Here is a 26,963-nt window from a genome sequence, read left to right on the forward strand (position 1 = left end):
AAACAAGGCAAAATACTCTATATCTATTTAAAATGTTTTGATCACTAGGTACAACAGAAAATTTTACTACCTACTAGTCACAGACTTTTAAACTGGACCTAATTGGTATGTGTAAAGTAATAAGAAGACTCAACTGATGTTATGCTATTAAGGTAAAATAGCAAATCTTTTATTGAAAACATCAGTATATAATAATTCCAAGAAAACTTTTATCATTTTGAAACATTCATATCTGAAGTCTGAATTGAAACGTCTTAAACGTAAGCAGTAAGACAAATCTAAAACACTTGACAAGAAAAGTTTCAGTTCAACTTTCTTATGAAATTCGTTTGAATATTCATATTGTAATTTAGTCATGACAACTCTCTGGAAGATTTAGCATGTTAATTTGGGTATGACCTATTGATAGTACTGTATATTGGTCTTGGCAGACTACTGCTAGAAAATATTCAGACATAATGACTTAAGCATATGGAAATGCTGCTGCTGTTGCACATTTAGACAAAACGCAAGAAAAGCTTCAAACATGTATAACATGCTGCTGCACATGTAGACATAACAAACAATCCCCATGTAGCAGATCTAGGTAGGTGGAGGTGGGTTTCAGAGAGAGAGAAAAAAAGACTTGCAGCATGAAATGGGCTTATCTGCAAACCTGATCAATTTAAATGTTATTCAATTAAAGAGAGAAAAAGCGTTTATACGGTGTTAGGTGCGCTCTAAGCTGCGTGTATGTAAACAAAGGCACTTTCATGTACGTGCCAGATTTAAATAGTTAAAAAGGCAAATTAACACCAACATTTTGGTATGTTCCTCACAGAACACTATTTTATGTATTCAGAAGAACTAAAATATAAGGCACAAGTGTTATGGACAACTTCTATGGTGCTTTTATGTGCACCATAGGTCTTGAGTTTCATGGAGGAAAACATTTACATTATGTGACCATTTATATGGATTCATGTTAATCCTGAGGTAACAGATGTAATAATGCATTAAACTAGGGGTGTCCAAACTTTTTCTACTGGGTCCAGATCCAAAGTGAAATAAGGTGTCATGGGACGCATCGTCATAATAATTAAAAACAAAAAAGCTAGTTGCCACTATTGTATCATCTATATAGGCTAACGTACAGTATGCTTAATATAAAATTTCTTATACAAGTTTTTATTATATTTTGTGTTAATAAAGTATATTTCTCTCACCAAGAACACTTGTAATAGAACAGGGATGTGGGAAGGGGGGGGTGTTCTCTGGGTAAAAATGACACCAAAAGTGAATAATTTTTCATGTTTCAGTGAAACATCAGAACGAAACAAATCATTACAATTAATTAAACTTCAAAGCGCTGCAAAAGACATTCTAGGAGAGTGTGCTCACTTAATAAACTCTGTTCAACAATTCACACTGCACAATGACAACTCTACTTGGTTGTAAGATGCATGGTATCGTCATGATTACTGTCGTAACCTCCATTCCTTGATGGAGGGAATGAGAAGTGTCGATGTAATGACACTAAGGGTCACGCTTGCGAGCCCCGAACACCTCCTATTCTTTGAAAAAAGTGGAATTTGCATTCCAGCGGCTAGTGCAGGCTCTTCAAAGGCAGGTAAGTTAACTTTTAGCTCAGTGCATGAGTTGGGGAAAAGTATGAGAAAAAGTAAATAGTTGGACACAATATTAAATTGGGTTGAAATAATTTCTTAACTCACTTGTAAAAAACACAAGGTTCTGCAAAGAAAAAGTTCCTAGCTAGTGCATTGCTGTGAGCCAAGACAAACGAAGAAAACAAGACAATAGCCTAGTTTCCATCCACTTTCCAAGCTATTTTAGTGAAAATGCGTAAAAAAATAAAAAAGTTTGGCGTCTTCTGCCTGTTTCGATTCAGATGGACATTTAGTGATAAAAATGGTGTGCGTGATGACGTCATGCATAAAATAAAATCACTTTGTCGCATACGTTTTAGTTTATCGCAAAATAAATCTGCCCTTAAAGGGTAACTAAACCCTAAACCAACTTTTTTTAGTTAATGATCAGTAAGAATGGGGCTTTATTAGTACTGGTCATTGATTCAAGTAATTTTTTTGACATTTGTGTATAAAGTGTTTTAATTCTACAATATATGGTGTAAAAACGTCTGAGTTCCTTTTTTTTTTATAGTTCCTTTTAGAGTGCTGCCCTCTTCAGGTTGAACGGTGGCTACTGCAGTTGAATTTTCCTATTGGCTGTTTGCGGTAGTTCATGACGTAAGCGGTGAGAGCTGATGTAAGCAGGTTCCAGCTTGCCACACCCTTGGTACGAGCTACCACGCCCATGGCAGTATAAAAACCATCTCGTTTTGTCAAAACCACTGTTTATTTTGTGTAGCCTAGGTAGTTAATTAGCATATTTGTTAGTGTAGTATTGTTAGAAGCATAGTTAGTTAGTAGCATAGTATTGCGTCAGTTAGGATAGCTTCAAGTTAGCATAGAATATCTGTATTTAGTACAGTGGTCAGGATGGTACGTTGGTGTAGTGTTGCTGGTTGCAACAGCACTGCTGGACTGTATAGCTTTCCAGACTTGGAAATTAGGCGCCAGTGGTTGCATGTCCTTGGCCTGGAAGACCGCGAGTTCCCGCCTAGAGCTGGAGGAGGGTGCAAACTGCATTTTACGCGGGATTGCTTCTCCAACGCAATGGAGGTGGAAATGGGCTTCTCCAAACAGCTCGCGCTGAAAAGCGACGCAGTGCCAAACGCTGCTCCTCCTGCATGGACTCCACCACCGCACTGGCGTCTTGAGGTGAGTGATCATATATATTTGAATCACAATTTATGGTTAGGCTAAAGTTAATCCTCTGGGGTCGACAAACGCGCCGGCGCATTTTGCTGGATTTTTTCACATAGCGGCAAAATATGAATATGCCTACAGAGCGCGCGCTATTGACATCAACTCGATAAAACTAATCAGATTCATGTACATGTCGTCTTGCGACCGTGTGAGGAATAATAATAACAATAGTAATACTCCTGGAGAAAATTACCTCAGAAGTTTGTGAGTTAATTAACGTTATCTAATACTATTTATAAACATTTTAAAATCTCTAAAATTACTGAATATAAGACCGTAATTGTAAACCATAACACATTTTTTTTTTAGCCTACTATGACCAGAGACATTGGGTGCCAGACTGAACCAGTCAGCTCCAGATCTGCAGGTGTGCAGGCTAACATGAAGCCAATGAGGAGAAGCAAAGGTGATTTTGAATACTATGGAGCTTTTGAATGTTTTTCATCATATAGTTAAGATTATATAATTTTGTTTGGTACTTTCGCTGCTTATTGATAACAAATCTATTATTAATTTGTGCAGCCACCCAGGCCAGAATGCCTAACAGGAGTGTGTCGTGTGACACAGGCACACTGATGGAGCCTTTCTCTGACTGTCCCGGGGCAACCTCTACACCAATAAAGAGGAAAAGATGTGAGGTGTCCACTGATGACTCCAGCTGCCATCAAGATGGAAGTGAGAGCACCATGAACAGTACAATGTAATGCGTTTAGTCCCGTTAGGTTTTTCAGTTAGGCTATATTTGAATGTTCTAATTTAGCAATTAACGTTACTGTTCAATACGAATACATGTATCGTTACACCCTAATAAATAATATATATATATATATATATATATATATATATATATATATATATATATATATATATATATATATATATCTCATTTATTAGACTGCGGTCAGGCTTTGTTGACGTTGGCTTTGTGCAAACAACACAATTGTAGGACATTCAGCAAAATATGGCAGCTACACCATGATGGACCTCAAAGCCAACAGGGTCATAGACATCCAACTAGTCCAGGTAAACAACTACACAATGAAAACATTTTGTTATGTGAATTACTATATACTGTGCATTGATCTAAGTATTTGTGTTTGCAGAGCAATGAAGTTGGAAACAGCCAAAGAATGGAGAAGGAGGGATTTGAAAGAAGCCTGTCTCTTCTTGAGGAAAGAGGTGTTGTGGTCCAGTCTTTGGTGACTGATCGTCACACAGGGGTAGAGAAGTTTATGAGGGAGCAAAAAAAGGACATTAGACACTTCTTCGACCCTTGGCATATGGGAAAAGGTTAGTATTTCTAACAGAACATTTTTCAGTTAAAGTGGTAGACAATCATACGGGAAGATTGCACAAAGTGAACTTTTTAAGATGCCACAAAAAGGTTAATATATATCACAACTTATTTTTATCATATAGCCTATACTGAATGTTAGTCCACCACCTTGGTCTATAAAGTGCAGTGGGAAACACTGATTACAGTAATTGTTTTATTATTCTTTGTGTTCAGGGCTTGATAAAAAAAATGGATGCCCTTAGTAAGGGTAAGGGACTGCAGGACGTGGGGCTGTGGAGATAGAGTGTGGTCAATCACCTTTATTGGTCTGCGACCACATCAACATCTGGGGAGGAGGTAGTGGCCAAGTGGAGCTCTGTAGCAAACCATATTCAGAACATCCACTGCCACGAAAACACCCTGTTTCCTTCTTGTCTTCACGAGCCTCTGGTTGGTGATCAGACAAGACACTGGCTCAAACCAAGTAAGTACAGATAAGCTGTATTTTATTTTGCAGTTGCGTCACTCTCTAGATTTATACTGACATTACATCAAGTCAAAAGTTAATCCAAATTATAAAACACTGTGATTAACTGTTGTATTAAGAACCTTAAATCTTTTGTTTAGGCACAGCAGCATGTGAAAAATTCACAGCAATTTTGTTGTCACCACATCGTCTTAAAGACATGCTCAAAATTAGTCCAGAATACCACACCTCTGGAATCGAGTGTTTCCACAGCCTCATTCTGAAGTTCTCAGCCAAAAATGTGGTGTTTATACATAATGGATTACACATTTAGTGCTGCTTACTAAATACACTATTATTTTGTAACCTGTAAAAACACATTTGTAACTTATAGTTATCTTAAGTCATGTTAGAGATCGTTTCATTATAATATTGATTCATGTATTTTTTCCCTTTCAGACTACAGCTTGCTGCGATGCATTATAATGAAAATGCAGGCAGATCACAGGCATCCACTGCAGCTGGTGATCTGCGATACTCAATAGTTTTCCCAAAATTCAAGCATGGATAATTTACAGTGAGAGCTCTGAAGAGCAATCCTACCACAGGTAACTTATACTTGTCTGAGTTATCTCAGAAAAAATATATAATATTGCGGAGCGGAGGGGGGCGGGGCCGGGTCGGAATATTGCGCGCCCGGTCCCCAATCGGCCTGATGAGGCGCGCGAGGGATAAAGGCGGCCGGTGACGATTGTTCGAGAGAGAGAGAATTACGGGCATGTCCGCATGTGTGTTTGTTTATGTTGTGTTTTAAGTTTCTTATTAAATTATTATTTATGTTGACAAGCCGGTTCTCGTCGCCTCCTTGCCCATCCTTTAACTGTTTTACATTGGTGCTGAAACCCGGGAAGGAGGACCCTCCGCACCCAGGGGAGCGTCGCTGCCATCTGCCGGGTGACGGAGTAGCCCGACCACCCAGATGCGGGGTACGGCCGTCGTCCACGGGGCAAGTGGGGACTGGATACCCCGACCGCCTGGAGCGAGGGAGCCGCTGCCGGGGGTGGAGGAGTGCCCTGCCATCCCCAGAGACGCGGAGGGGTCGAGAGAAGACCGCCGTCCGCGGGGGGAGGAGGGAAGAAACTCTACGACCGCCCGGAGCGGTAGAGCCGCTGCAAGGGCCGGAGGAGTGTCCCCATTTGCCGCCAGAAAAGCGGAGGCGCGTTCTACCCGCTGGGGGTCGACGGTTTCACTCCGATTCGCCCGGGGTTGGAGCGGCTGTCGTCCGCCTGAGTGTGGAGGAGTGTTCGAGGACCACGCGACAGTACATCAGAGAACCGGTGAGTGAGCTTTTTCTCTCTCTCCTCTCTCTCTCCCCCTTTCGCACCGTGTTGGACTTTTCCCTCGCCTAGTTTGTTGTTGTTTGTCCCCTTCCGTCTTCTCCCAGGGCGAGGAAGGCGGGGATGACCACGCGAGATACACCCCGCCCCAGGGATAGGGGGGTGTAAGTCATGCCGGTGGCACCCCGACCTGAGATAACGCCGGGAGGAATGTGGAGCGGAGGGGGGCGGGGCCGGGTCGGAATATCGCGCGCCCCATCAGGCCGATTGGGCCATATCGCCCAGCCCTAGTTACAGGTTAAGGAACCACTGGCATTATTGGAGATTGACTGAGTTGTCCGTCTATCTGTATATGTGTGGAAAATTACTGTGTTTATCTATTTCTTAGCCAATGAGAATCATTCAACCTGTAAGCAATGACCAAGCTTAGACCTTGGAGATGGTATAACTGCTGTGATCTTTGTAACTGTAAGGGGGCGGCCTACGAACTCCTGTGTGAGTCTTGAAGCTGACTTCTGCTGATGAAACTGCAAACTATCTTCAGTAAAACTTTTCTTTAATTATAATTCTGACTCTGGGTCTTCATTCTTCATATCTGGTTCTGGGTCTTTGACTGTATACCCCTTACAGCACATATTCATTTTGAGTTTTGTAGCTGATTTAAATTTTTTTTTTATTATTTGTGTAGTGTGTAACTCCAGTTAAAAATGCTTCTTTATAATTTTTTTTTCTTTTTTTTATATTATTAAAAAAATATTCAATGCAGTGGGGGAAGGAAACCTCTGTATGGTCCTTCTTCAGGAAACTCTTCCCTGATCCGTGTCACAACACAAGAAGGTATGACCACCCGAACATTTTGGCCAAGGTACCCCCAACACCACCTAACGACATTACGATATGCAAGGTGTCTATAAGCGCTGAAAGACAGGTAGTGCACATGTATGTTGAAGTGGAGGATACATTGGTTTTTAATCAATTATTCCATATTTTTTATATACATTTATTGTTTTATATAAAATTTAACCTTTCTTCCTGGAACTAACCTGTTTGTAACTGTCTCTTCCATCAGGAAAGTCGGGCCCCCGCCGCCTCATACCAGGTATGGACAGCGCGCAGGTGATCATTTACCTAAATAAACGGATGGCTGCCGCAATTAAATTCATCACAAACAGTGGCCATTCAGTTGTTCTCCGTGCACTTGTCGATGTGCATGACATAAGAGATTTGTGTTGACACTCCTGGAAGTGTCATGTTTGCAGCATTGGATCTATATGCCATTAAAAAAAATCCATAATCAAGTACAATAATTAGCTTTCAAGGATGTATACCTTGTCGTCATGATTAACACAGGCTAAAGATTGGGGTAAATTCATGTGACACTGCATTTTTGCGTTAATGCCATTTAACGAAATTTTTGGCATTTTTTCATTTAAAAAAACATCTGAAGTTAACGCAAACGAGGTAAACACAAAAATATTATGTCAACACTTGTGAAATAATTTTTATAATTTGCATTTCCATCAGCTTTATTTTGATGGGCTACAACTTTTTAACAAAATATCCTTGGCAGGAAATGTAGTAACAAATAACAAATACGTGCAACAGTTAAGTGATGTACATTCATACCACTAATACACAGCTTTTCAAATAATTATGGGTACATGAAATCATGATTTGAGATGAAAATGTTAAACTTTTACCTGTTCTTTAATTATTATATAATCCGTTGCAGTTTACAAAACAATCGGCCAATACAAATACTGAAGTCCTCCGATTTCATTTTCAGTACAATCTATAACTATAAGAGAGACCCACGATGGCACCAGTTGTGTTTGTATGAAAGGAGAGAGCATGAGACATGAAAGAAGCCGGAGTTTCAGGATGAGCGACCAGAATCAAGGATTTCAGAGAGCTATGTAATAACATGTTGTGTAGTTTAGTCACCCAACCAGCATATTTTGATCATTTAAAATGTGTAAGATAATAAAAATAATAATAATAAAACCACACCAATAATAATAGTAATTATTATTATAATTATTATACTTAATTTGATATTCCCTTGTTTACTAAATTTAATTATTGTTTGTTGATTTTCAAATATAAAATGATTGATGTTTAAATGATTTCAGTGTGTGTGTATCAGTACTTTTTGTACATTTGCAGCACATTTTAACAATACCATGATAATACTGATAACTGTGATAGTTTTGGTCACGATAATCGTGATATGAAATTGTATACCATTAAATCTTTACTATGTGGTTTACAAAAATAAAAAAATACAATAAAAATATATATACAGTATATTCCCTACTCTAGTTTCATTACTGTGCCTGCACAATTATCCATGTCACGTGTACTATGCTGACTGATTTAATCCTGTAAATATGTGTGTTTCTTTGTGAGATTCACCTGGGAATCTATTCAAAAGTGAAGTGCCCTTAAAGACCACTGTGTAACCATTCATAACCATTTGTGGGAGTATAGACACTGACCTACATTTTACAGGATGAAACTAAAAGGAGTCTCCATTCTTTCTGACCAGATCTAGGCTAGTGGTCATTTGTCTGCCATTTATGGCACGAATCATAGTTCACATTCCATTCTGTTGTGCTGAAAACCATTGTGATTGAAGTCTCTGATAAACTACACCTCTACCCACTTGCTGTGTTCGCTCTCTCATTCACCTGCATCCTACCCATGCAACCTCTGCCCCTTTCTGAGGAAATACAATAGCTTTCCTTTACTTGATGGGGCCTCCTCATGGAAACCTGGCCCCAGAAATTTTATTAAATGTCAGTCTTTGGTCTCAGTATTTTTAGCTTGCACAACATTTTTTGAAACGCTTTCTACCATGGACACTTTTAAGGCCTGGGTATAGTTCGTTTTTCTGCACTCCAGACTGGATCGCACCCAGCCGACCACATTGACTTTTAGTATACGGTTCTGACTGCAATCGAATATGAATGCGTTTGACAAATACCCGCTATAGCTGCTTTGTGATACTCTTTCAATACAGTCAATAGCCGGTGAATGCAGACTTGCTATAGCTGCTTTGTGATACTCTTTCATTACAGTCAATAGCCAGTGAATGCAGACTTGTCCACGGGTCAAGAAATTCTGGGCCGCACGGACAGTGCTTGTCACAGGTTAACCTAGTGACTCTATAAACTTGGACTTACAAACATACACCCATTTCACGGATACTGTGCATTGCCGGCAATATTTACATCTGTGTACACATCAGGAACGTGTTATGGATCTTTTGCTTTGTTCAGTCCAAAGTTTGTCAGTGCTGTGTTTTGTTAAAGTTTGCAACTCTATAGTTTTTCTTAAAGTTTGTCATTATTTTCCTAAATGAACAGAATGCCAGAACACGCAATAATTTATATGATAATTACCTTTATTTTCCCACATATTTTCCACAAACCTTATTGCAGTTAAACTTCCCGGGTTCACACTCTGTACAACCAAACCCATAATCCAGGTTAAACTGTTTTTTTAAAGCAACAGCCACATCACTTCCTGTGGAAGATACCATTTTGGGTGTGATGTCAGAGGAGGGGGGATTTGGAAACAGTTGTGTTTGTCATATACTTTGTTGTTAAACTCTTTTTCTGTTAATGGTTATTGTTTTAGTTGTTTGGAAGGTTTAAGTGTTGTGTTGGGTGTTTATATTATTTAAATTGATTGTTACAAACGTTTTAGTTTTGTACCTCTGGTTGGTATGCCCTATAGGCGGGGCTACAGCCTATAAATAAGCTTGCTGGCTTAAAGGATAGCACTTTTGATTGTGAACTTATATAGTAAGCAGTCTTGTGAACGTTGGGCCATTTGGTTTAGCCAAAATTAGCACATTGTTGCTGTTTTCTTTTCGTTTTGTACAGTTTTTATTTATTTTTGTTTCTCCTGCACTGTAAATATTTCAGCACTCTCCAATAAAACACCATTTTGGATTTTGCATCAACTTTTTTGTACAGCACGTCATTTCCTTTTTTTCCACTCCAACTGGTTGGCCTTCCCACAGTGCTGATGATGAAATTTGCATCACGCATACTGTGGTATAGTGGTGTACTACCAAAGTATACTCAGGCCTTAAGTCACAATAGTTCATTGACAACAAGTTGTTAAGTGTTTCACCATGATTATACCATCAAATTTAAGCAAAGATTGTGTGATGCATTATAAGTTAAAAATGCATGTAAACATACTGTATGTAAACTCAGTTCTCTCTCCCTTCCATTCCATTCAACTTTTGAACACAATTCATAATTTATTTGCACTTCCATAATGACAAAATGTTTAAAGCCAACCAGGCAGTTTGTTGTTGGCACATTAAGTAAGGAATAATTGACAATGAACCGTTGAATTATTGAAAAATAATACACAACCGAGGTGGTAATGTGGTCACGATGTGCAGCGGAATGACCGTTACGCCTTCAACAGGCCGGAGTCAATTATTCAGCTTATGCTATGGTTACCACAACTTAAGAAACTTCTAGAATGACAAACCAGCCCATATGGCACCAACAATCATCCATGTGATTATCTAATCAGCCAATGTGTGGCAGCAGTGCAGTGCATAAAATCAGAGAGATACAGATCTGGATCTTCAGTTAATGTTCACATCAAACATCAGAATCCGAACTGACAAAGTCTACAGTAACTCAGATAACCGCCCTGTACAATTGTGGTGAGAAGAATAGCATCTCAGAATGCTATTCTGAGATGCGTGTTGGTGCTGTTTTGGTGGCACAAGGGGGACCTACACAATATGATGCAGGTGGTTTTAATTATATGGCTGATTGGTGCATGTATATATGTGTGTGTGTGTGTGTGTGTGTGTGTGAGCGTGTATTTATCACTTTGTGGGGACCAAATGTCCCCATAAGGATAGTAAAACCCGAAATTTTTGACCTTGTGGGGACATTTTGTCGGTCCCCATGAGGAAAACAGCTTATAAATCATACTAAATTATGTTTTTTGAAAATGTAAAAATGCAGAAAGTTTTCTGTGAGGGTTAGGTTTAGGGGTAGGGTTAGGTTTAGGGGATAGAATATAAAGTTTGTACAGTATAAAAACCATTATGTCTATGGAAAGTCCCCATAAAACATGGAAACACAACATGTGTGTGTGTGCGCTGGAACGATTATCTGAACCGGTCCCGGGCCTCCCCTAGGTCGACTCAGCCTAAAATGAGTACCTGGTGCGGTGTGTAAAACATCGCCACTGGGGAGACAAAGGCGGTCGGGCGTGGTGCTGGCCACCCACCCCCACGTGTACCTTTCCGGCCTTCATAGGTGCTCGCTAACGGCACTTGCCCCTACAGTCTGTTAAGGCTAAATGGGGGATCTTTCTTTCTTTGTGTGTGTGTGTGTGTGTGTGTGTGTGTGTGTGTGTGTGTTAAATAGCTATGGTAAATAATATTTCCATTACAGAGGCAGAACAAGACATTGTTAAAAGATTACGAAAAGACAAACATTGTGCATAGATTAATTGTCCACAATAAGACCAGGGATGTGTATTAAAGGCTTAGTTCACCCTAAAATGAAAATTCTCTCATAATTTACTAACCCTCATTCCATCCCAGATGTGTATGACTTTCTTCTGTAGAACACAAAAAGATTTTTAGAAGACTATCTCAGCTCTGTAGGTCAATTTAATGCAAGTGAATTGTGACCAGAACTCAGAAGGTCCAAAAGGGACCTAAAGGCAGCACAAAAGTAATCCTTAAGACTCCAGTAGTTAAATCTATGTCTTCTGAAGTGACATTATAGGCGTAGGTGAGAAACAGACCAATATACAAGTCCTTTTTTACTATAAATCTCCACCTTTGACCAGCCCCAACCAGTAGGTAGCTGAATATGAGAGTGAAAAAGTAAATTCCACACCAGAATGTTGAAGTGAAAGTGTATATTTACAGCAAAAAAGGACATCAATATTGATCAGTTTCTCAACCACACCTATAATATTGCTTCAGAAGATTTAACCACTGGAGTTTTATGATTATTCTATGCTGCCTTTGTGTCCTTTTTGGACCTTCTGAGTTCTGGTCACCATTCACTTTCCATTCTTCTAAAAACCTTTATTTATTTTCTGCAGAAAAAGGAAAGTCATTTGCATCTGGGATGCATGAGGGTGAGTAAATGAAGGGTCTATTTGCGTTGGGTTCATTTTTGGGAGAACAGCCCCTTTAAGAAAATAATAAAATTTGTAGGATTTCCTGTTGACTTTAAAGAAAATAGAGACCAAGGCTTGCATCTAAAGGCTACCTTGTGTGTCTGTATATTCATACTCGGTCAAGATCATACCAGCTACTATGAGTAAATGTGGCTTTTGCGTTTGAGCCGCCTGCGGCACATTTCTTACACTCCCACACAGCAATGTGGCATTAGATGTGGTAGCGAGGCGATACTGAGGGTGTTCTGACAATCAGGGGCGTCAGTGTCATTAAATCGTATGTCTGGTACCTGGAGGCAGGCAGGTGCCCGGCCATGCGGTTTATTCACGTCCACCGCCACAAGCTGCCATCCTCCAGACGCGTCCTCGTGAAACATCTACCACCAAGTGGAAAGACAAAAGAGAGAGACAGTGAGAGAGGGCCAGAAAGAGAGGGTGGATTGTTAACAGGCATGAATGTTTTGCATTCTGACAGAGAACATGTAAATAGCTATGTTAATTAAATTGCCTACCAAATGCATATTTGACAACATAAATGAGCAGATAGGAGGAAAAAAGAGAGAAAAATAAACAACAAATTGAAAATCTCAAAGAAAATTGATGATTGCATTTTATTCTACAGAATTCTCTGAACACAGAAAGGCTTACTGCCAGCTTCATAGAAATTGTATAAACACAGGCAAGGTCACAAGAAATTGGCTTCATGAATCAGTGAGCAGCTATTCACATTTCAGAATCTAAATGCACCATGACTCCACAATGACAGATATGAGGAGACAGTGCCGGAGAAAGCAGAGACTAGAGAAGTGGGGCAGCCACCTTGAATCTGGCAAACAGCAGAGGCTTCTCATATCAACATGTACACAGCCCACCGTGAAACTATCAGGTGACTCTTTACCTGAAGAGGGCATGCATACTGCATTATAAAAGGTATGCATAATGCCATATAAAACATTTTGTATTATATTGCATATTTTTTTGTAAATAATTGTTCTGAGGGGTTTTAAGCAAGTAGCTTGTGGTTGCTGGGGTGTTCTGGGTTATTTCTAGGTGATGATTACTGGTCCAAATCAAAAGAGGGGCCAACCCCCAAGTCTCTGTGATATTCTAGTCCCTAGATATGCTCTTTCATCAATGGAATTTTTCTTTCACCAGGCAAGTCTGAATGCACAGTATTTAGTATTCCACCTCTCCTTAAAGGAATGTTCCGGGTGCAAAGTTAAGCTCAATCGACAGCATTTGTGGCATAATGTTGATTATAAAAATGTAAAAAAAGCTGCAAGACGGAAGGCTGTGTAAATGCATCTTTTCACAACATAGAGTATACACAGCTTATGCCCACCCTTCTTCCCAGTTTATTTCCCCGAAGAACAAAAATGAACTGCTAATGTGCATTGCTGCTGTTCCATGTATGTATGCCTTTTATCAGTCCAGAAGAAAGTTAATCCAATAAAACTCAAGAGAAATGACAATCATTAAGCTCACAATGCCCCTTCAGCTCTGACAGATTTGAATAGTTACCTATATAAATAGATATTTTAAAATGTTCCCCTCATTGTCTCATATTTATAACTTCACAATTCATGTGCTAATCTTCTTAAGGGGCTTTAATTAAATGTTTTTTATAAGACAGTTACATCACAAAAGGAATGAGTGCAAATCTTGCCAAAGAATATCATCAGGCCCCTAGGAGAACCTAATTTTCATTTTATTTCTTTGAGATTAAAGGCATCACCCAAGTCTTATTATCAAACACTCAAACTAAGGTTTTGTGCATACTGTCCTTGGTACTTGGAGTCATTTTAGTGTATTTAAAACTGGTTTTTTGACAGGCTAATTGATTTCAAGGTCACAACAGTGTCCAGTTCTAAGAGTTCCAAAAGGCAAATTCTAAGTACATTAATTGGATTTTCACACTTGAAATTGTTAACTCTGTGTCATTTAAAACATGGGTTTAAGTAATTTTTTTATCTTGCTCCACAATTCACACTATTTATACTTAACCCTGCATTAGTAATTAATCCTGGGTAGTCAGTTCAAGATTTTACACTGCACATTTAAGAACTTGCTACAACTATTAAACTGGGTCTGCAATCTTATTTTGTAGGTGAATAACACTTATTGGAAAAGTATAACCTGTTTTAATATCGTCTTGTCTTTAATAGATTTTTTTGGGTCCAAAATACTATTCATTCTTCCACTTGTTCACTACTGTTAACACATTTGCTGTCACAGTTCACCATTTGTAACACCATACACTGAAAATAAACAGTGCATGAAATGTATTGCTACTCTAAGGGCATACATATTTAAGTAGATAAGCCCTGTTTGGTTTATGATTGGTTGTTTGTGGCTAAAATGACACAAGATTACATACTAGCACCTCTTTCTTTCACAATGTATGTCTTTGGCACTGGAATTCAGGTTTAGCACCGCCTCTGTATCAGGGCTTCACAAAACTGCTGTATATAAGTGGTGCTTATCCCCTTCCAAAATTACAAGTGTGAAGCATTGCTTTCCCCAGGGTTGAGCAAAAAGTGGTCTAAACCCAGAGTTTATGAAGATATTAACCCAGGGCTAAGCACAGTGTAAAAACCCTTTGTCTCTGTCAGTATTATAATTTATTTTATTTTTTTTGTAAAATCTTGTAACTGTATTCTCTGATACACTTGGTATAACATACCCAATGTAATGGGGAAAAAACTGAATTACTTTTTGAAATAGCAGACTCTTTAAGGTTAAGTTGATGGTTCTCACACAATATTTGGTGACAGGAATGGTACAACTATAATGTTTTCACAACTTTCTTTGCTATTTCTATAGCAAATATAGATTTGTTATATTGCTTTTGGAAGGCTTCACCCTTGACTTAATATATAACTTTATTTTAACTCTTTTCTCATCTCTCTCCCCCATTTTTATTAATTTCTTTATTTATTCCCTATTTCTTTCTCTTCTTTTCACTTTTAGTATCAGCCAAATCTGAAAAAATACCAAAAATTAAGAACATACCCAGGTCATTATATTAACTGAAAACCAAAAAAAAAAAAAACCTTTTCATTTAACAACAATTTAGAACCCATTCCTCATTAATGTATTAATGATAAACTAGTTATAGAATGTATAATTTAGTATTTATGCATCAGTGACATTTGTTCTGAATTTCTCTTTTTTTTTTTTTTTTTTCTGCATTACAGTAATTAGTATGAGATTTTTTTCACATTACAATAATGAGAATTTGTGGACGGCATGTTCTAAAATTTTGTGAAAACGTCTCGGGTTACATGTGTAACCCTTGTTCCCTGAAAAAAGCGGATCGAGATGCTATAGCATGAACATCCAAACTATAAAATCTGATGAATGTGTGTGGAGAAGACCAGCCTGCCGCATCACAAACCTGCTGCAGAGGGACCCCCTCTAGCCAAGGCTTTAGAGGAGGCAACCTCTCTGGTTGAGTGAGCCCTGACACCTACTGGCGCGCCTCATAGGCCAGGGCAATAGCATCCCTCACCCAATGTGACATAGTCTGCTTGATAGCTGCCGCCCCATTGTTGCGAGCATGCTGCTCGTGTTGGGGCAGGGCAAGTGCGCGTATTGCGAAATGCTTCGTGCTCGCCTCGCTTACTTACTACTCTTTCATCGTGGGGCTCTCACATATATCTGGCTGAGGAGCGAGAGACGGGTCCGTCCCTATCGCTCGCTCTCTCCCCAGATCCAGCTGATCCTTCTCGTAAGCTGAAGCACGGCAATGGTGTGCAGCACCGCACCAGCCTGACCTGCCGCTTGATAAGCCCTCCCCACGGCATGGAGGTAGTTCTGGAAGCGAGGCGAGCGCGAAGCATTTCGCAATGCGCGCACTTGCCCGGCCCCAACACGAGCAGCATGTTCTTCCCCCAAACAAACAAAACAAAATTGATGCGTGTCCCTGACAGTCATAGAACGTTGACAGGGAAACATGCATCGTTTGCTTTGCTTCTGACATTTTTCCACCTTTTTCTTCTCTATTTTATATATATAGAAAGAGGGAAAGGAGGAAAGGTTCACTGTGCACTGCCTAACAAATTCTAAATCCTAGCAGATGAAAGAATGTTTCTGACAGGCTTGTGAGACACACAGTACAGTATGCTCTGAAGAAAACGGATCTGACGAAATGCTGGTGAAGCGTCTATTTATAGCCTGGCTAAAGGTGCATCTAATGATCTCACCAGCCGAGGCTATAAATTCCGGTCAATGTTCATTGACATGTTACACACATTCACACCTGGTCACAATGCAGGATTGTTCCCAAAAGCGCTTAGCAAAGCGCAGCATCACGGTGAAGCTTTTTGTAAAGGGAACAATGGCATTGCTATGGCCCAAAATTTTTTTGCTTTTTTCTCTCTTTTGATTTTAGGGTGAAATATGATCTAGACATTTCTTTATGCAACTTACCGAACTAAGGCAGTGTATGTGTATGTGTAAAGCTGTGCACCACCAAGACTTTAATAATGGTGGTTAGGTCACTTCTCTGCTGCCAAAATTGCCACCAACTCCACTCATGCCAACCCTCAAGGCTTTGATCCAAGACTGGCTCTGGCACTGTGACTGGCGTGACATAGTCAGAGACTATGCCTCGGTTCACCCAATTACACAATAACACAACTTTTCACACCACACCCCCGCTCCAAATTTTCTGTGCATTTGCACCATTAGCTTGATTAGTGTGAATTTCTCACAAAACATTAGATTGTATATTGATAGCGATGATTGCATACAATTACCAGGACAGGTTTCCTCACAGGCAAAAGAGAGAGAGTTGAATTTAGGGTTAATTATTTCTCTCTATCCTTTGTGTCAGTAAAATCAAATCCAGGCTGAAAAACAGAATTCAAAACACACACACGCATTCTCGGTCTATTCCTCTTTCTTTCAGAACTGTTTTCAGCCACGTTCTTTATGACTTACCCTCAAGTCTGCCAGCCGCCCAATCAGATCTCTATGCCATTCGGGGCCCTCACCTGACAAGCTGCCAAATTTATTTTAAAAACAGCATGCTGTTGGGTGTCTCCTGTCTGCTAAAGGCTAGGGAAGCCAGACACACATCCGAGGGAATTATTATTTTATTTTTAATTAATAAGATTAATTTAATTTGATCAGGCTGTATTAATTAAACTGACTAATGTGTATATTATAATATATATCACACACATATATACACACACACACACGCAGCCAAAAGATTGGAATAATGTAAAGATTTTGCTGTTTTGGAAGGAAATTGGTACTTTATTTCAAAGAGGAATTCAGTTGAATTTTCTTTAGTGCTGGCTCAAGTAAGAGCAGGGGAGTCACTATACTGGTAAGTAAGCATCTATAATTCAAATGTCTCAAGCAGATTAAAGATAAATTAGGAAGTCATTGTTTTAGCAGAAATTCAGAGGCAAAGTCTTATTTTGGCAAATATTTACGCACCTAACGTTGATGATCAGGGCTTTTTATAGATCTTGAAGGGATGTTTGCAAGCTGTTGGCACCCCTCATGATATAATATTGGGAGGAGACTTTAATCTTTTGATGGACTCAATCCTTGATCATAGTGAAGCAAAAGTGTGTAAGCCCCGTAGACAAACATTGACGCCTCACAGGATGTGTAATAATCTTGTTCTTACAGATATTTGGAGACTTTTGAACCCATCTGGTAGGGAAATAATTGTATTTTATTCTAGAATAGATTTTTTTTTCCAAGTCCCTCTTTTCATCTGTTGTTGTTTGCTCAATTGGAAACATTTAAGTCTCAGATCACACGCTGATGAGTTTAGAGGTGTTGCCACATATGGAGAAAAGGAAATCATATAGTTGGCGCTTTAATTAATCCTTTTGCAAAATCCTGTATTCCAACAAATGCTAAATGCTGAAATTAATGTTTTATGGAGACCAATTGGTCCTCCATATCCTCTGTGGGCATGGCTTGAGAGGCACTTAAGGCAGTTCTTAGGGTCCGGATCATACAGTATGCCTCATTCACCAAAAAATCCAAAGCGCAAGAACTCGTGGAGTTGAAAGGGACTATTAAAAGTGCTGAGGCAGAGCTGAAGAGCCAAATGTCATCTGATGGCCTCAGATAATTGACCCAATTAAAATACAGATATAATACTATTTTGTCAAGGAAGTTGGAGTTTTGGCTATTCAAGGCAAGACAGTCATACTTTGAGTCAGGGCAGGACAACTTCTGGCTAGATATATAAAAAGATAGAGTTTAGCAAAAATAAAATGTGAAATATTTACCTCAGCCATTGATATTAATAATCTTTTAGTAATATTTTAAATAATTATATAAGATCTCTATAGTTCAATGTCTTCGTCTACTGATAAGGACATTAGAAACTTTGTGGAACCATTAGAACTTCATAAACCGACAGCTAAGCAAAACAATTCTCTTGATTCTGAGATAACCTTGGAGGAGCTCGGCGAGGTAATTAAGACCTTGCCTACAGGCAAGGCTCCGGGGCCAGATGGCTTTGCCACTGAGTTTTTAAATCTTATGCTGCAGAACTGGCTCTGCTTTTGCTAGAAGTTTATCATTAAAGAATAGAAAGCTTCCGCCAACCAAGACGCAAGCCCGGATCAGTCTGATTCTTAAAAAGGACCAAGATACAAGTGAGTGTAAGAGTTACAATCCAATATCCCTGATCCAGCTAGATGTTAAAATATTGTCAAAAAGTTTGGCTAACTGATTAAGAAAAGTTATGAAATTTCTTATACATATAGATTAGGTGGGGTTTATTCAGACAGTAGCTCTTCTGATAACATTAGGCATTTCATCAATATCATGTGGTCTGTGGTGCATTATCAGACTCTGGTCACTGCCATCACACTTGACACTGAAAACGCATTTTATATGGTAGAATGGGATTATCTTTTTAAGATTTTTGAAATTTACGGGTTCGGGAATAATTTTATTGGTTGGATTAAGATATTTTATAGACACCAGGTAGCGGCTGTAAAACAAATGGATTAATTTCAGGTTATTTTACTCTGGATAGGGCTCTTTCCCCATTATTGTTCTGTCTTGCCCTGGAACCATTAGCAGCCACGATAAGAAAGGAGGACGATTTTCCAGGGGTGTGGCGGGAGGTGTGGCACATAAGCTTTTGCTTTACGCAGATTATATTTTATTATTCGTCTCTGACCCTACTAGACCTATGCCTTTCCTCCACAGAATTATTCATTCCTTTTCTAAGTTCTCGGGATACATAGTTAACTGGTCTAGTTATCCAAAGCTTTGTCTCTGACAGTGTACTGCCTGGTAACGTCTTTTCAGCTGGGTGCCTTACAGTGGCACAAACAGGGCATTAAGTATTTGTGTTTTTTATTCCCAGCAAATTTGTATGATTTAGTTAGAGTTAATTTTGAACCTTGAATAAAAAGGTTTTTGTGCGATGTGGGCAGGTGGGCTTAATTAAATGTAACTATGATTGGGAAGGCTAATGTTATTAAAATTAATTGTATTCCAAAATTCAACTACCTGCTACAATCTCTTCCTATAAATGTCCCCCCCTCACATATTTCAAGCAATTTAACAGCATAGAGATGTCTTTCGTTTGGAATGGTAAACACAGATTACATTTCAGCAAATTGCATAGGCCCGATTGACAAAGGTGGCCTAGGCCTACCCAAGATTTTGTTTTATTATTATGCATTCAGTCTCAGACATTTGGCTCAATCAGCTTCCACCTGCAACAGGATGTTCTTGCCCCTATTTCGCCATTGCAAAGCCTTTCTATCAAACTAATTAATATCAAACTACTCCGAGAAGGTAATTTACACCATTATCTCGCATTTGCTCTCAGTACGGAATAAAATGTAATTAAAGGCTGAACCCAAATGGAGGTTAATACATTCTGTGACCTATTTGGGAGTGTTGAAGTCCTTTTGAAAGTTTGGTTCGACATTTTGGAATTCCCAGATCTCAGTTATTTAGGTTGTTACAGCTGTGCCACCAGCTCTGTAATATTTTTGGGAGTAGCAAACACCCCCCTAAAGCAGCAGATACTCTGGGAGTGGTGATTACTGCTTTTGGAAAAGATCATGAGGCATCAGTGTATTACTCCATGCTAATTCAGAGTCTGGGGGATGGAGATTTAACGTCTGTCTTTTTATGGGATTATGGGAGAAAGATTTAAACTTGGTATTGGAGGAGGGAGTATGGACTAGGATTCTAAAAAACTGCATCTAGAGATGCAAGGTTTTACCTTATGCAATTGAAGATTTTACACTGATTCTATTGGACCCCCTCTAGACTGTATAGGCTTGGACACACCCACCTGCTGGCAATGCCAATCAGAAGATGGAGACACAAACCATGTTTTTTGGTGGTGTGTTAAAATCCACGAATTTTGGCTGAAGCTTCAGAGTTTTATGTGTGACATATTGGGCACTTAAATTTCATTGTACCCCAGACTCTGTATTTTAGGCGATGGGGCAGTCATCAATATAGGGAATAAACACGTAAAATATTGGGTCCTAACCAGTGTTTTTATCGCCAGACAAGTTTAAAAGGGATGGAAGTCGGCTGGAGGGCCCCCATTTCAGGAGTGGTGCTCGGAGATGGAGAGGGTGGCAGCTTTCTAAGCAGTTTTGTCTAGAAGGCCTGGGATTTTGGATTTGTTTGTTGGGAAATGGGGCAAATATTTGCAAAATTTGGAGGTCTCTCGGGGTGGGGCATTGGAGAGAGAGGTGTAGATATTAATGTGCGTGATTATTTTAAAAAACATTTTAGTGTATGTGCTCATGTGTGACCACAGGGGTGTTTGTTGAGGGTCAGGGTGGGGTTGGGGATTAGGAGGGGTGGTAGTGGGGGTTAATTGTTGATTCTGTTTATATATGTTTTGATTTTCTTTGTTTGATGTATGAATCAATAGAAAAATGTTAATCACAAAGAAATTGCCAGAAAACTGAAGATAAACAAGAGGATAAGTATATCTGTCTCTAGTTTGAGAAATAGACGCCTGACATGTCCTCATTGACTTCTACCTGTTCAACACAAGGTTCATGTACAACAGTAAATAGAAATGAGCAAAGAAATAGAATTGCAAAGAAAAGGCCACTTTTGAAAAGAAAAACAAAAATAAAAGGATAGAGTGGGCATAGAAACACAGACATTGGACAACAGTTAATTGGAAACGTCTAGGTTATGGATGTAACCTCCGTTCCCTGATGGAGGGAACGAGACGTTGTGTCGGAGAAGCGACACTAGGGGTCTGTTGAGTGCCGAATATGCCTCTGATCTGTCAAAAAAGGCCAATGAGAAGTTGGCAGACAGTATTTGCATACCCCTCCCCCGGACATACGGGTATAAAGGTGAGGAAATACATAGAATTCATTCAGGATTTTTCTGAAGAACCTTCAGGAGCCGGAAATGGTCCAGCCACTACAGTGGCTCGGCTCAGCGACGTGGCCGGGAGGACACAACGTCTCGTTCCCTCCAAAGTCCCGTCCCGTCTGTCGCTCTCTCAACGTTGTGTTGGAGAAGCGACACTAGGGGTCCAATTTAAATCACGCCATGCGCTGAGCCGTGCTGACACAGGAGCGGCAGGTCTTTTTGACGTGCATCGGGACCAGCTGTGTCAGACCGCACGTACCCTTCCCCAATGCACAATAGTAGTCAGAGTCCTTCTGGTTACCTTGAACAGGGGAACAAGGCGACGCTTGCCAACCTGGGAATGGGCCGAGCCTGGCTGGGCCTCTTTTCTCTCTATGTTTCTCTCAGAGCAATAACGGCCGGGGCCCTTACATGCATCGAGGGAAGGGGGTCTTACCCAGTTTCCTATTCTTTCAGGGGGAAAAGACCCTGCAGAGACCACACCTGCCCTGAAGGGGAGGTAAGGTGGTGAATATATCACATGGGTTTTTTAGGCGGCATGTGGAAGTGGCGCAATGGTATATCCAGCCTCACTAGGAGGGGGAGTTGCTACAGCATGGCGACCAGAGGGCAGATGGAACTGCCTAAGGGAGACACGGGTCCATTCGCAAGGGGACCGTACCGTGGAAAATACACACAGGGGGAGTCCATGTAGGAGTCCTACCCTGTGGAGCACCTATTCCAATACAGGGTAGATTGAGTACCCGCAGTGGATTGGGTCGGCTAGTTCCTCCGCTGAACTGCGGACTCACAAGGGCTAGGGAGGAATCATCCAGGGATCCAAGGAGTGGGATCTCCTGGGAGAAAAAGTGCACAATATGCAAGCGATACACCCGGCCAGCCCATCAGCGTGTTACCGAGTTCTACTGGCTCGGACCTGAGAAAACACAAGATATACTGACTCAACCCTGAGACTGTAAAACCTCGCAAAGGTATTGGGTGTTGCCCAACCCGGTGCTCTACATATGTCTACCAGGGAGGTCCCCCTGGCCGGTGCCCACGAGGACGCAAAACTCGTTGAGTGAGCTCGTGCCCGCAAGGTGGGGGGGGGGGGAGGCCTGGGTGTGATAGGCCAATTAAATGGCATCCACTACCCAGTGGGAAAGCCTCTGTTTGGAGACAGCATTCCCTTTCCGCTGTCCCCCAAAGCAGACAAAGAGCTGCTCAGAACATCTAAAGCTCTGCGTACGGTCCAGGTAGGTATGCAAAGCACATACCGGACACAGCAATGAAGGGGCTGGGTCTGCCTTCTCCGGGCAGCGCTTGCAGGTTCACTGCCTGGTCTCTAAAGGGCGTGGTAGGAACCTTGGTCATGTAGCCCAGTCGCGGTGTTAGGATTACGTATGTGTCTGCCGAACCGAACTCCAGGCAAGTGTCGCTGACAGAGAATGCTTGCAGGTCCCCAACCCTCTTGATGGGTCAATCCAACAGCATGCAGAGTGTCAGAGGAATACAGGAACAGGTGTGAGTCGTAGCAAACAGCATGCACAACCATCGGCTCCGAAGAAACTTTCTGAATGCACTCAACATATTTCCTCGCCTTTATACCCATATGTCCGGGGGTGGGGTATGCAAATACTGTCTGCCAACTTCTCAACGGCCTTTTTTCATAGATCAGAGGCATATTCGGCGCTCAAGAGACCCCTAGTGTCGCTTCTCTGACACAACGTCGAGAGAGCGACAGATGGGGAAAGAGTGTTATGGATCTTAACTACACTGAGTTTTTTTGGGGTCAGCTAGAATGTAAGGTGCCCAACAAGACAGCCACATCTATGGCAAGTGCTACAGGAAATGTGGAATGAAATTTCACTTGTGTATCTCGACAAACTGACAGCTAGAATGCCAAGGATCTGCAAAGCTGTCATTGATGAACATGGAGGATTTTTTTATGAGAACTCTTTGAAGTAGTTTAAGTTCTGAACTTCTTTAAAAAAGAAAAAAATAATAATGTTATTAATGTCCTGGCTATAAACTGTAGTATCAGTTGTATGCCACTTTGGTGAATAAAAGAACCAATTTCTTTCCATAACAGTAAAATCTGTACATTATTCCAAATGTGAAAAATGTAATCTATAATAGACCAAAGCCTGTTTTTAGTCTGTAGATGTGTATGAGATTGTGTGTGTACCTGAGTAGTGGCTGTTGATGTGGTGCTGCTCCGGGACCCCCACATCTGCTGGAACTGCACTCTGATCTCAGCAAAGGTTTCTATGATCACAGCGATAAACACGTTCTGGGAACAATGTGAAAATAATCTAATGAATTAATGAATGCCCCAAATAATCAGATTTCATTGCAGCCTTGCCTGTTTTCTGGTAATGCAATACAATACTGAAAATCTTGATCTGTGTTAAAGATTGTCTCATTTGAAGGAGAACCATACAACATATCATATACTGAATATGTACTGCGGAATTTAGGGATTTATTAATAAAGGATTTGTTTGGTTTTTTTTGTTTTTTTTAATAATTTTCAGTTCTGAGAGTTACTGTATTTATTAATAGTGAATCAAACTCTTATTTAAAAAGATAGAGGAAAATTAGATGTTTGAGATATATGGATGTTACTGTGTATTGTGTATTATCCCAAAATGTATTTAAAAAAAAGCTAACACATCACCTTGACTCTCCAAGCCCTAGTGCCCAGCCTACCTAGAAAAATTTTCAAACATTTCATAGGCACGGTTCTCCTGAGGAAGGTTATTTGTGCGGTGTGACTGTTGACAGAGTTCCTGTACATGAAGAGTGTTTCAGTTAGGATGCTGCCTTAAAACATAGCAATTTACGTAACAGTAGACAGCAAGTCAGCTTGCTAGATTTTGGAACAGATCCCATGTATTTTTGCCATACTGTTCATTTATTTGAACCCCAGAATAACCCTGACTTCCCTGGAGCTAGAAATTAAGTAGGACCCATGTGCAGATGTTAACAGAGCATTTTGTTGGTGTGAGAAGAAAAGGATATTTCCACCTTGACCAGCCAGGCGAGGAAGAAAATGAGTGTGATGAAGTAGAAATATGAGCGCCAGCGTGGGAAGCTGTCGATGGCCCGATACATGATGAAGACCCAACCCTCCTGAGACGCGGCCTCGTACACCGTGAATATACTGGTGCCTGTGAGAGGAGAGGACAGAAAGTTATGTGACAAGAGAAGAGGAGGTGGGCCCAGATCTGAGATGTTCTTGTGCCCTCAGAGTGGTTTGACATGGCACTCAGGCACAAAAATTCAGACATAAACACAGTCTTGGCATTAGTGAACCTTGTCAGGTGCTTCCCATTACCCAGCTATGTGCTTCTCACTCCAAACGGCTAAATGAGGCTTCTGAAGCACTAGCTGCTACTTTGGTTTCATGTTGTGGTGACATGTAACAATATCTGAATATCAAACTATGCTAACTGAATAACTGCACACTAAAGGAGAGAAAGATTGTCTTTTATCATAAAAATGTTATTTCTTCATGAAATGTGAAAAAAGGAAAGAGCATAGATTGGCTTCTGAAGAAACTTAAAGGAATAGTTTACAAAAAAAAGAAATTTTTGTTATCATGTATGACGCTCTCTTATTTGTAACACGAAAGGGATAGTCAAGCTACAAAAAGGACAAAAAAGCACCATAAAGTTGGCCATATGAATAAAGCGCTATATTTCAAGTCCTCTGAAGCCATTTGACAGTATTTTGTTGTAACAGTTGTTATTCACTTATAATCTGCCCCTCATCCAAAGCTCTCAAATCTCCTTCAGACATGCACATATTCAAATAAGATGATTCATACCAGGTTTGATATCAATGAAACCAAATGTAATTGGTTCTTGCATCTCTTATAACTGAATGTAACACATTTTGAATATGTAGAAGTATGAATGAGATTTGAGAGCAGAAGCGTGGGCATGATTTTCAGTGAATAACTATGGAATACAGCAGAAAAGTTGTATGGACTACTTTCAAAGCAGATTTATGATGCTTTGTCCTGTTTGTGAATTGACATTCTCCAAAATGTCTCTGTGGCAGGGCGGAGGGCGGGGCCGGGTCGTGATCCTACACACCCGGTCCCATATTAGGCTAATCAAGCCTCTGAGGTATAAAGGTCAACTGCAGGGGATCGTGCGGGAGAGAGAGATCATTAACGGACATGTCCGTCATGTGTGTTTGTGTCTTTGTTTTAAGTTTCTCATTAAAACTATCATTTATATTATCAAGCCGGTTCTCGTCTCCTCCTTTCCATTGATCCCTTTACAGTCTCCAATGTGATGAAAGTGATACAAGTTGAAAACTACAGGAATGCGAGTAAATGAAACCATACATTTCCATTTCTGGGTGAACTATTCTTTTAAAAGAAAGGCATGCTGTAATGGAAACGAATCCAAATAATATGCAGATTTGCCCTTTGCAGAGGAAACTGCTATAACTTGTTACTCTAAGCTGTGTTGTTTCAACAGACAGCATGGAAATTACACCATAACCAAATGATTTCTGAATGATTTCATTCACAGAGTATGAGGTACTCTCTAGTTATGAGCCCTCAGTGGTGATACCTGTGCACTCTTATCGTGAACCATGATGCCATGCTGCAAGATGCTGCCAAAGGCCAGCAAGAAATATGCTACCAAGTTCTGCTTCTTGCCATTTTCCCACCAGGACCTGGGGCAGAACCTGCCAAGGATACTGGCAGAGCCCTTTAAGGTTACTTTCACCACTACAAATAACCTTCAAAATGACCCATTTTAATGGAACTGTATCACTTGCCTTTTTTCACAGAATCTTCAGTCTGGATGTCAGACGTAACTGCACATTTCAGCATCAACAGTATGAGAGTTTTTCTATGGATAATACAGAGGGGAACTCCCATAAAACAAAACACTTGGAGATTAATCACTGTATCCTGAGATGCCAAGCTAAAGGAAAGAAGCTCTATGCCTGAGAGAGAGTGTACCAAGACTCAGATTTCCAAGATAAAGTAAAATATCAGCAATCGTTAAGCACTAATATTCTAAAAGCCTTGACTGCACCTCTACATCTCAGTTTATACAGTTTTCAATTAAATTAAACCATTACAGAAATACAGACTACAAAGATATTTGAAATTAAAGGATAATATTAACTAAAATGATGGGTTAATAAAACCACAATTAGCAACTTCAAAATATTTGCTTAATTTCTGAACAAATTGCTAAATTCCAGAAAGAAAGGAAATGCTGAAAAAAAATCTCAGTGAGCAATGTCAGTTACCATATACTGTAGTAGTAGTAATTTGCCACAGAAAAAATAAAAATAAATAAATAGAAAAATGTAGGACTTCATCATACTTTCTGTTTTGCATCCCTGAATCTGAAAGCCAAAAATATATGACATTGAGGCAGAGATGGCTGGACGACAGATCACTCAGGCAGGAATGGTTCTGCTTGATGTAGACATGACATCTGTGTATTGAACTCTATAAAAGGAAGGTTGAAGGAGGGCTCTTTTGCAGATCTCAAT

The 26,963-nt window shown here is 40.1% G+C and overlaps 2 protein-coding genes across 2 annotated transcripts in view; one reads left to right on the plus strand and one right to left on the minus strand.

Moving 5' to 3' along the window:
• LOC127658816 (sodium leak channel NALCN-like) overlaps positions 1-26,963 on the minus strand; it is a 239,088-nt gene that overhangs the window by 177,559 nt on the left and 34,566 nt on the right. Inside the window, exons 10-12 of the mRNA XM_052148359.1 lie at positions 24,459-24,601; positions 23,618-23,722; positions 12,381-12,467 (exon numbers count right to left, since the gene is read on the minus strand). Coding sequence (XP_052004319.1) covers positions 12,381-12,467; positions 23,618-23,722; positions 24,459-24,601 — 335 coding nt within the window. The remainder of the gene's footprint in view (positions 1-12,380; positions 12,468-23,617; positions 23,723-24,458; positions 24,602-26,963) is intronic.
• On the plus strand, positions 2,219-4,857 carry LOC127658599 (uncharacterized). The gene is made up of 7 exons (XM_052147975.1): positions 2,219-2,780; positions 3,138-3,234; positions 3,351-3,503; positions 3,723-3,851; positions 3,932-4,118; positions 4,339-4,588; positions 4,732-4,857. The coding sequence occupies exons 1-5, from the start codon at positions 2,499-2,501 to the stop codon at positions 3,937-3,939; spliced, it is 669 nt and encodes a 222-aa protein (XP_052003935.1). The 5' UTR covers positions 2,219-2,498; the 3' UTR covers positions 3,940-4,118; positions 4,339-4,588; positions 4,732-4,857.

This window comes from Xyrauchen texanus, chromosome 18, assembly GCF_025860055.1.
Source record: "Xyrauchen texanus isolate HMW12.3.18 chromosome 18, RBS_HiC_50CHRs, whole genome shotgun sequence".
Taxonomy (NCBI): Eukaryota; Metazoa; Chordata; class Actinopteri; order Cypriniformes; family Catostomidae; genus Xyrauchen; species Xyrauchen texanus.

Excerpts from the sequence above, each read along its gene's own strand:
- LOC127658599 (XM_052147975.1), top strand. The coding sequence starts at position 2,499 with ATGGTACGTTGGTGTAGTGTTGCTGGTTGCAACAGCACTGCTGGACTG. Across the intron at positions 2,781-3,137 it reads CACCGCACTGGCGTCTTGAG|CCTACTATGACCAGAGACAT; the intron begins GTGAGTGATCAT and ends TTTTTTTTTTAG. Across the intron at positions 3,504-3,722 it reads CAGCTGCCATCAAGATGGAA|ACTGCGGTCAGGCTTTGTTG; the intron begins GTGAGAGCACCA and ends CTCATTTATTAG.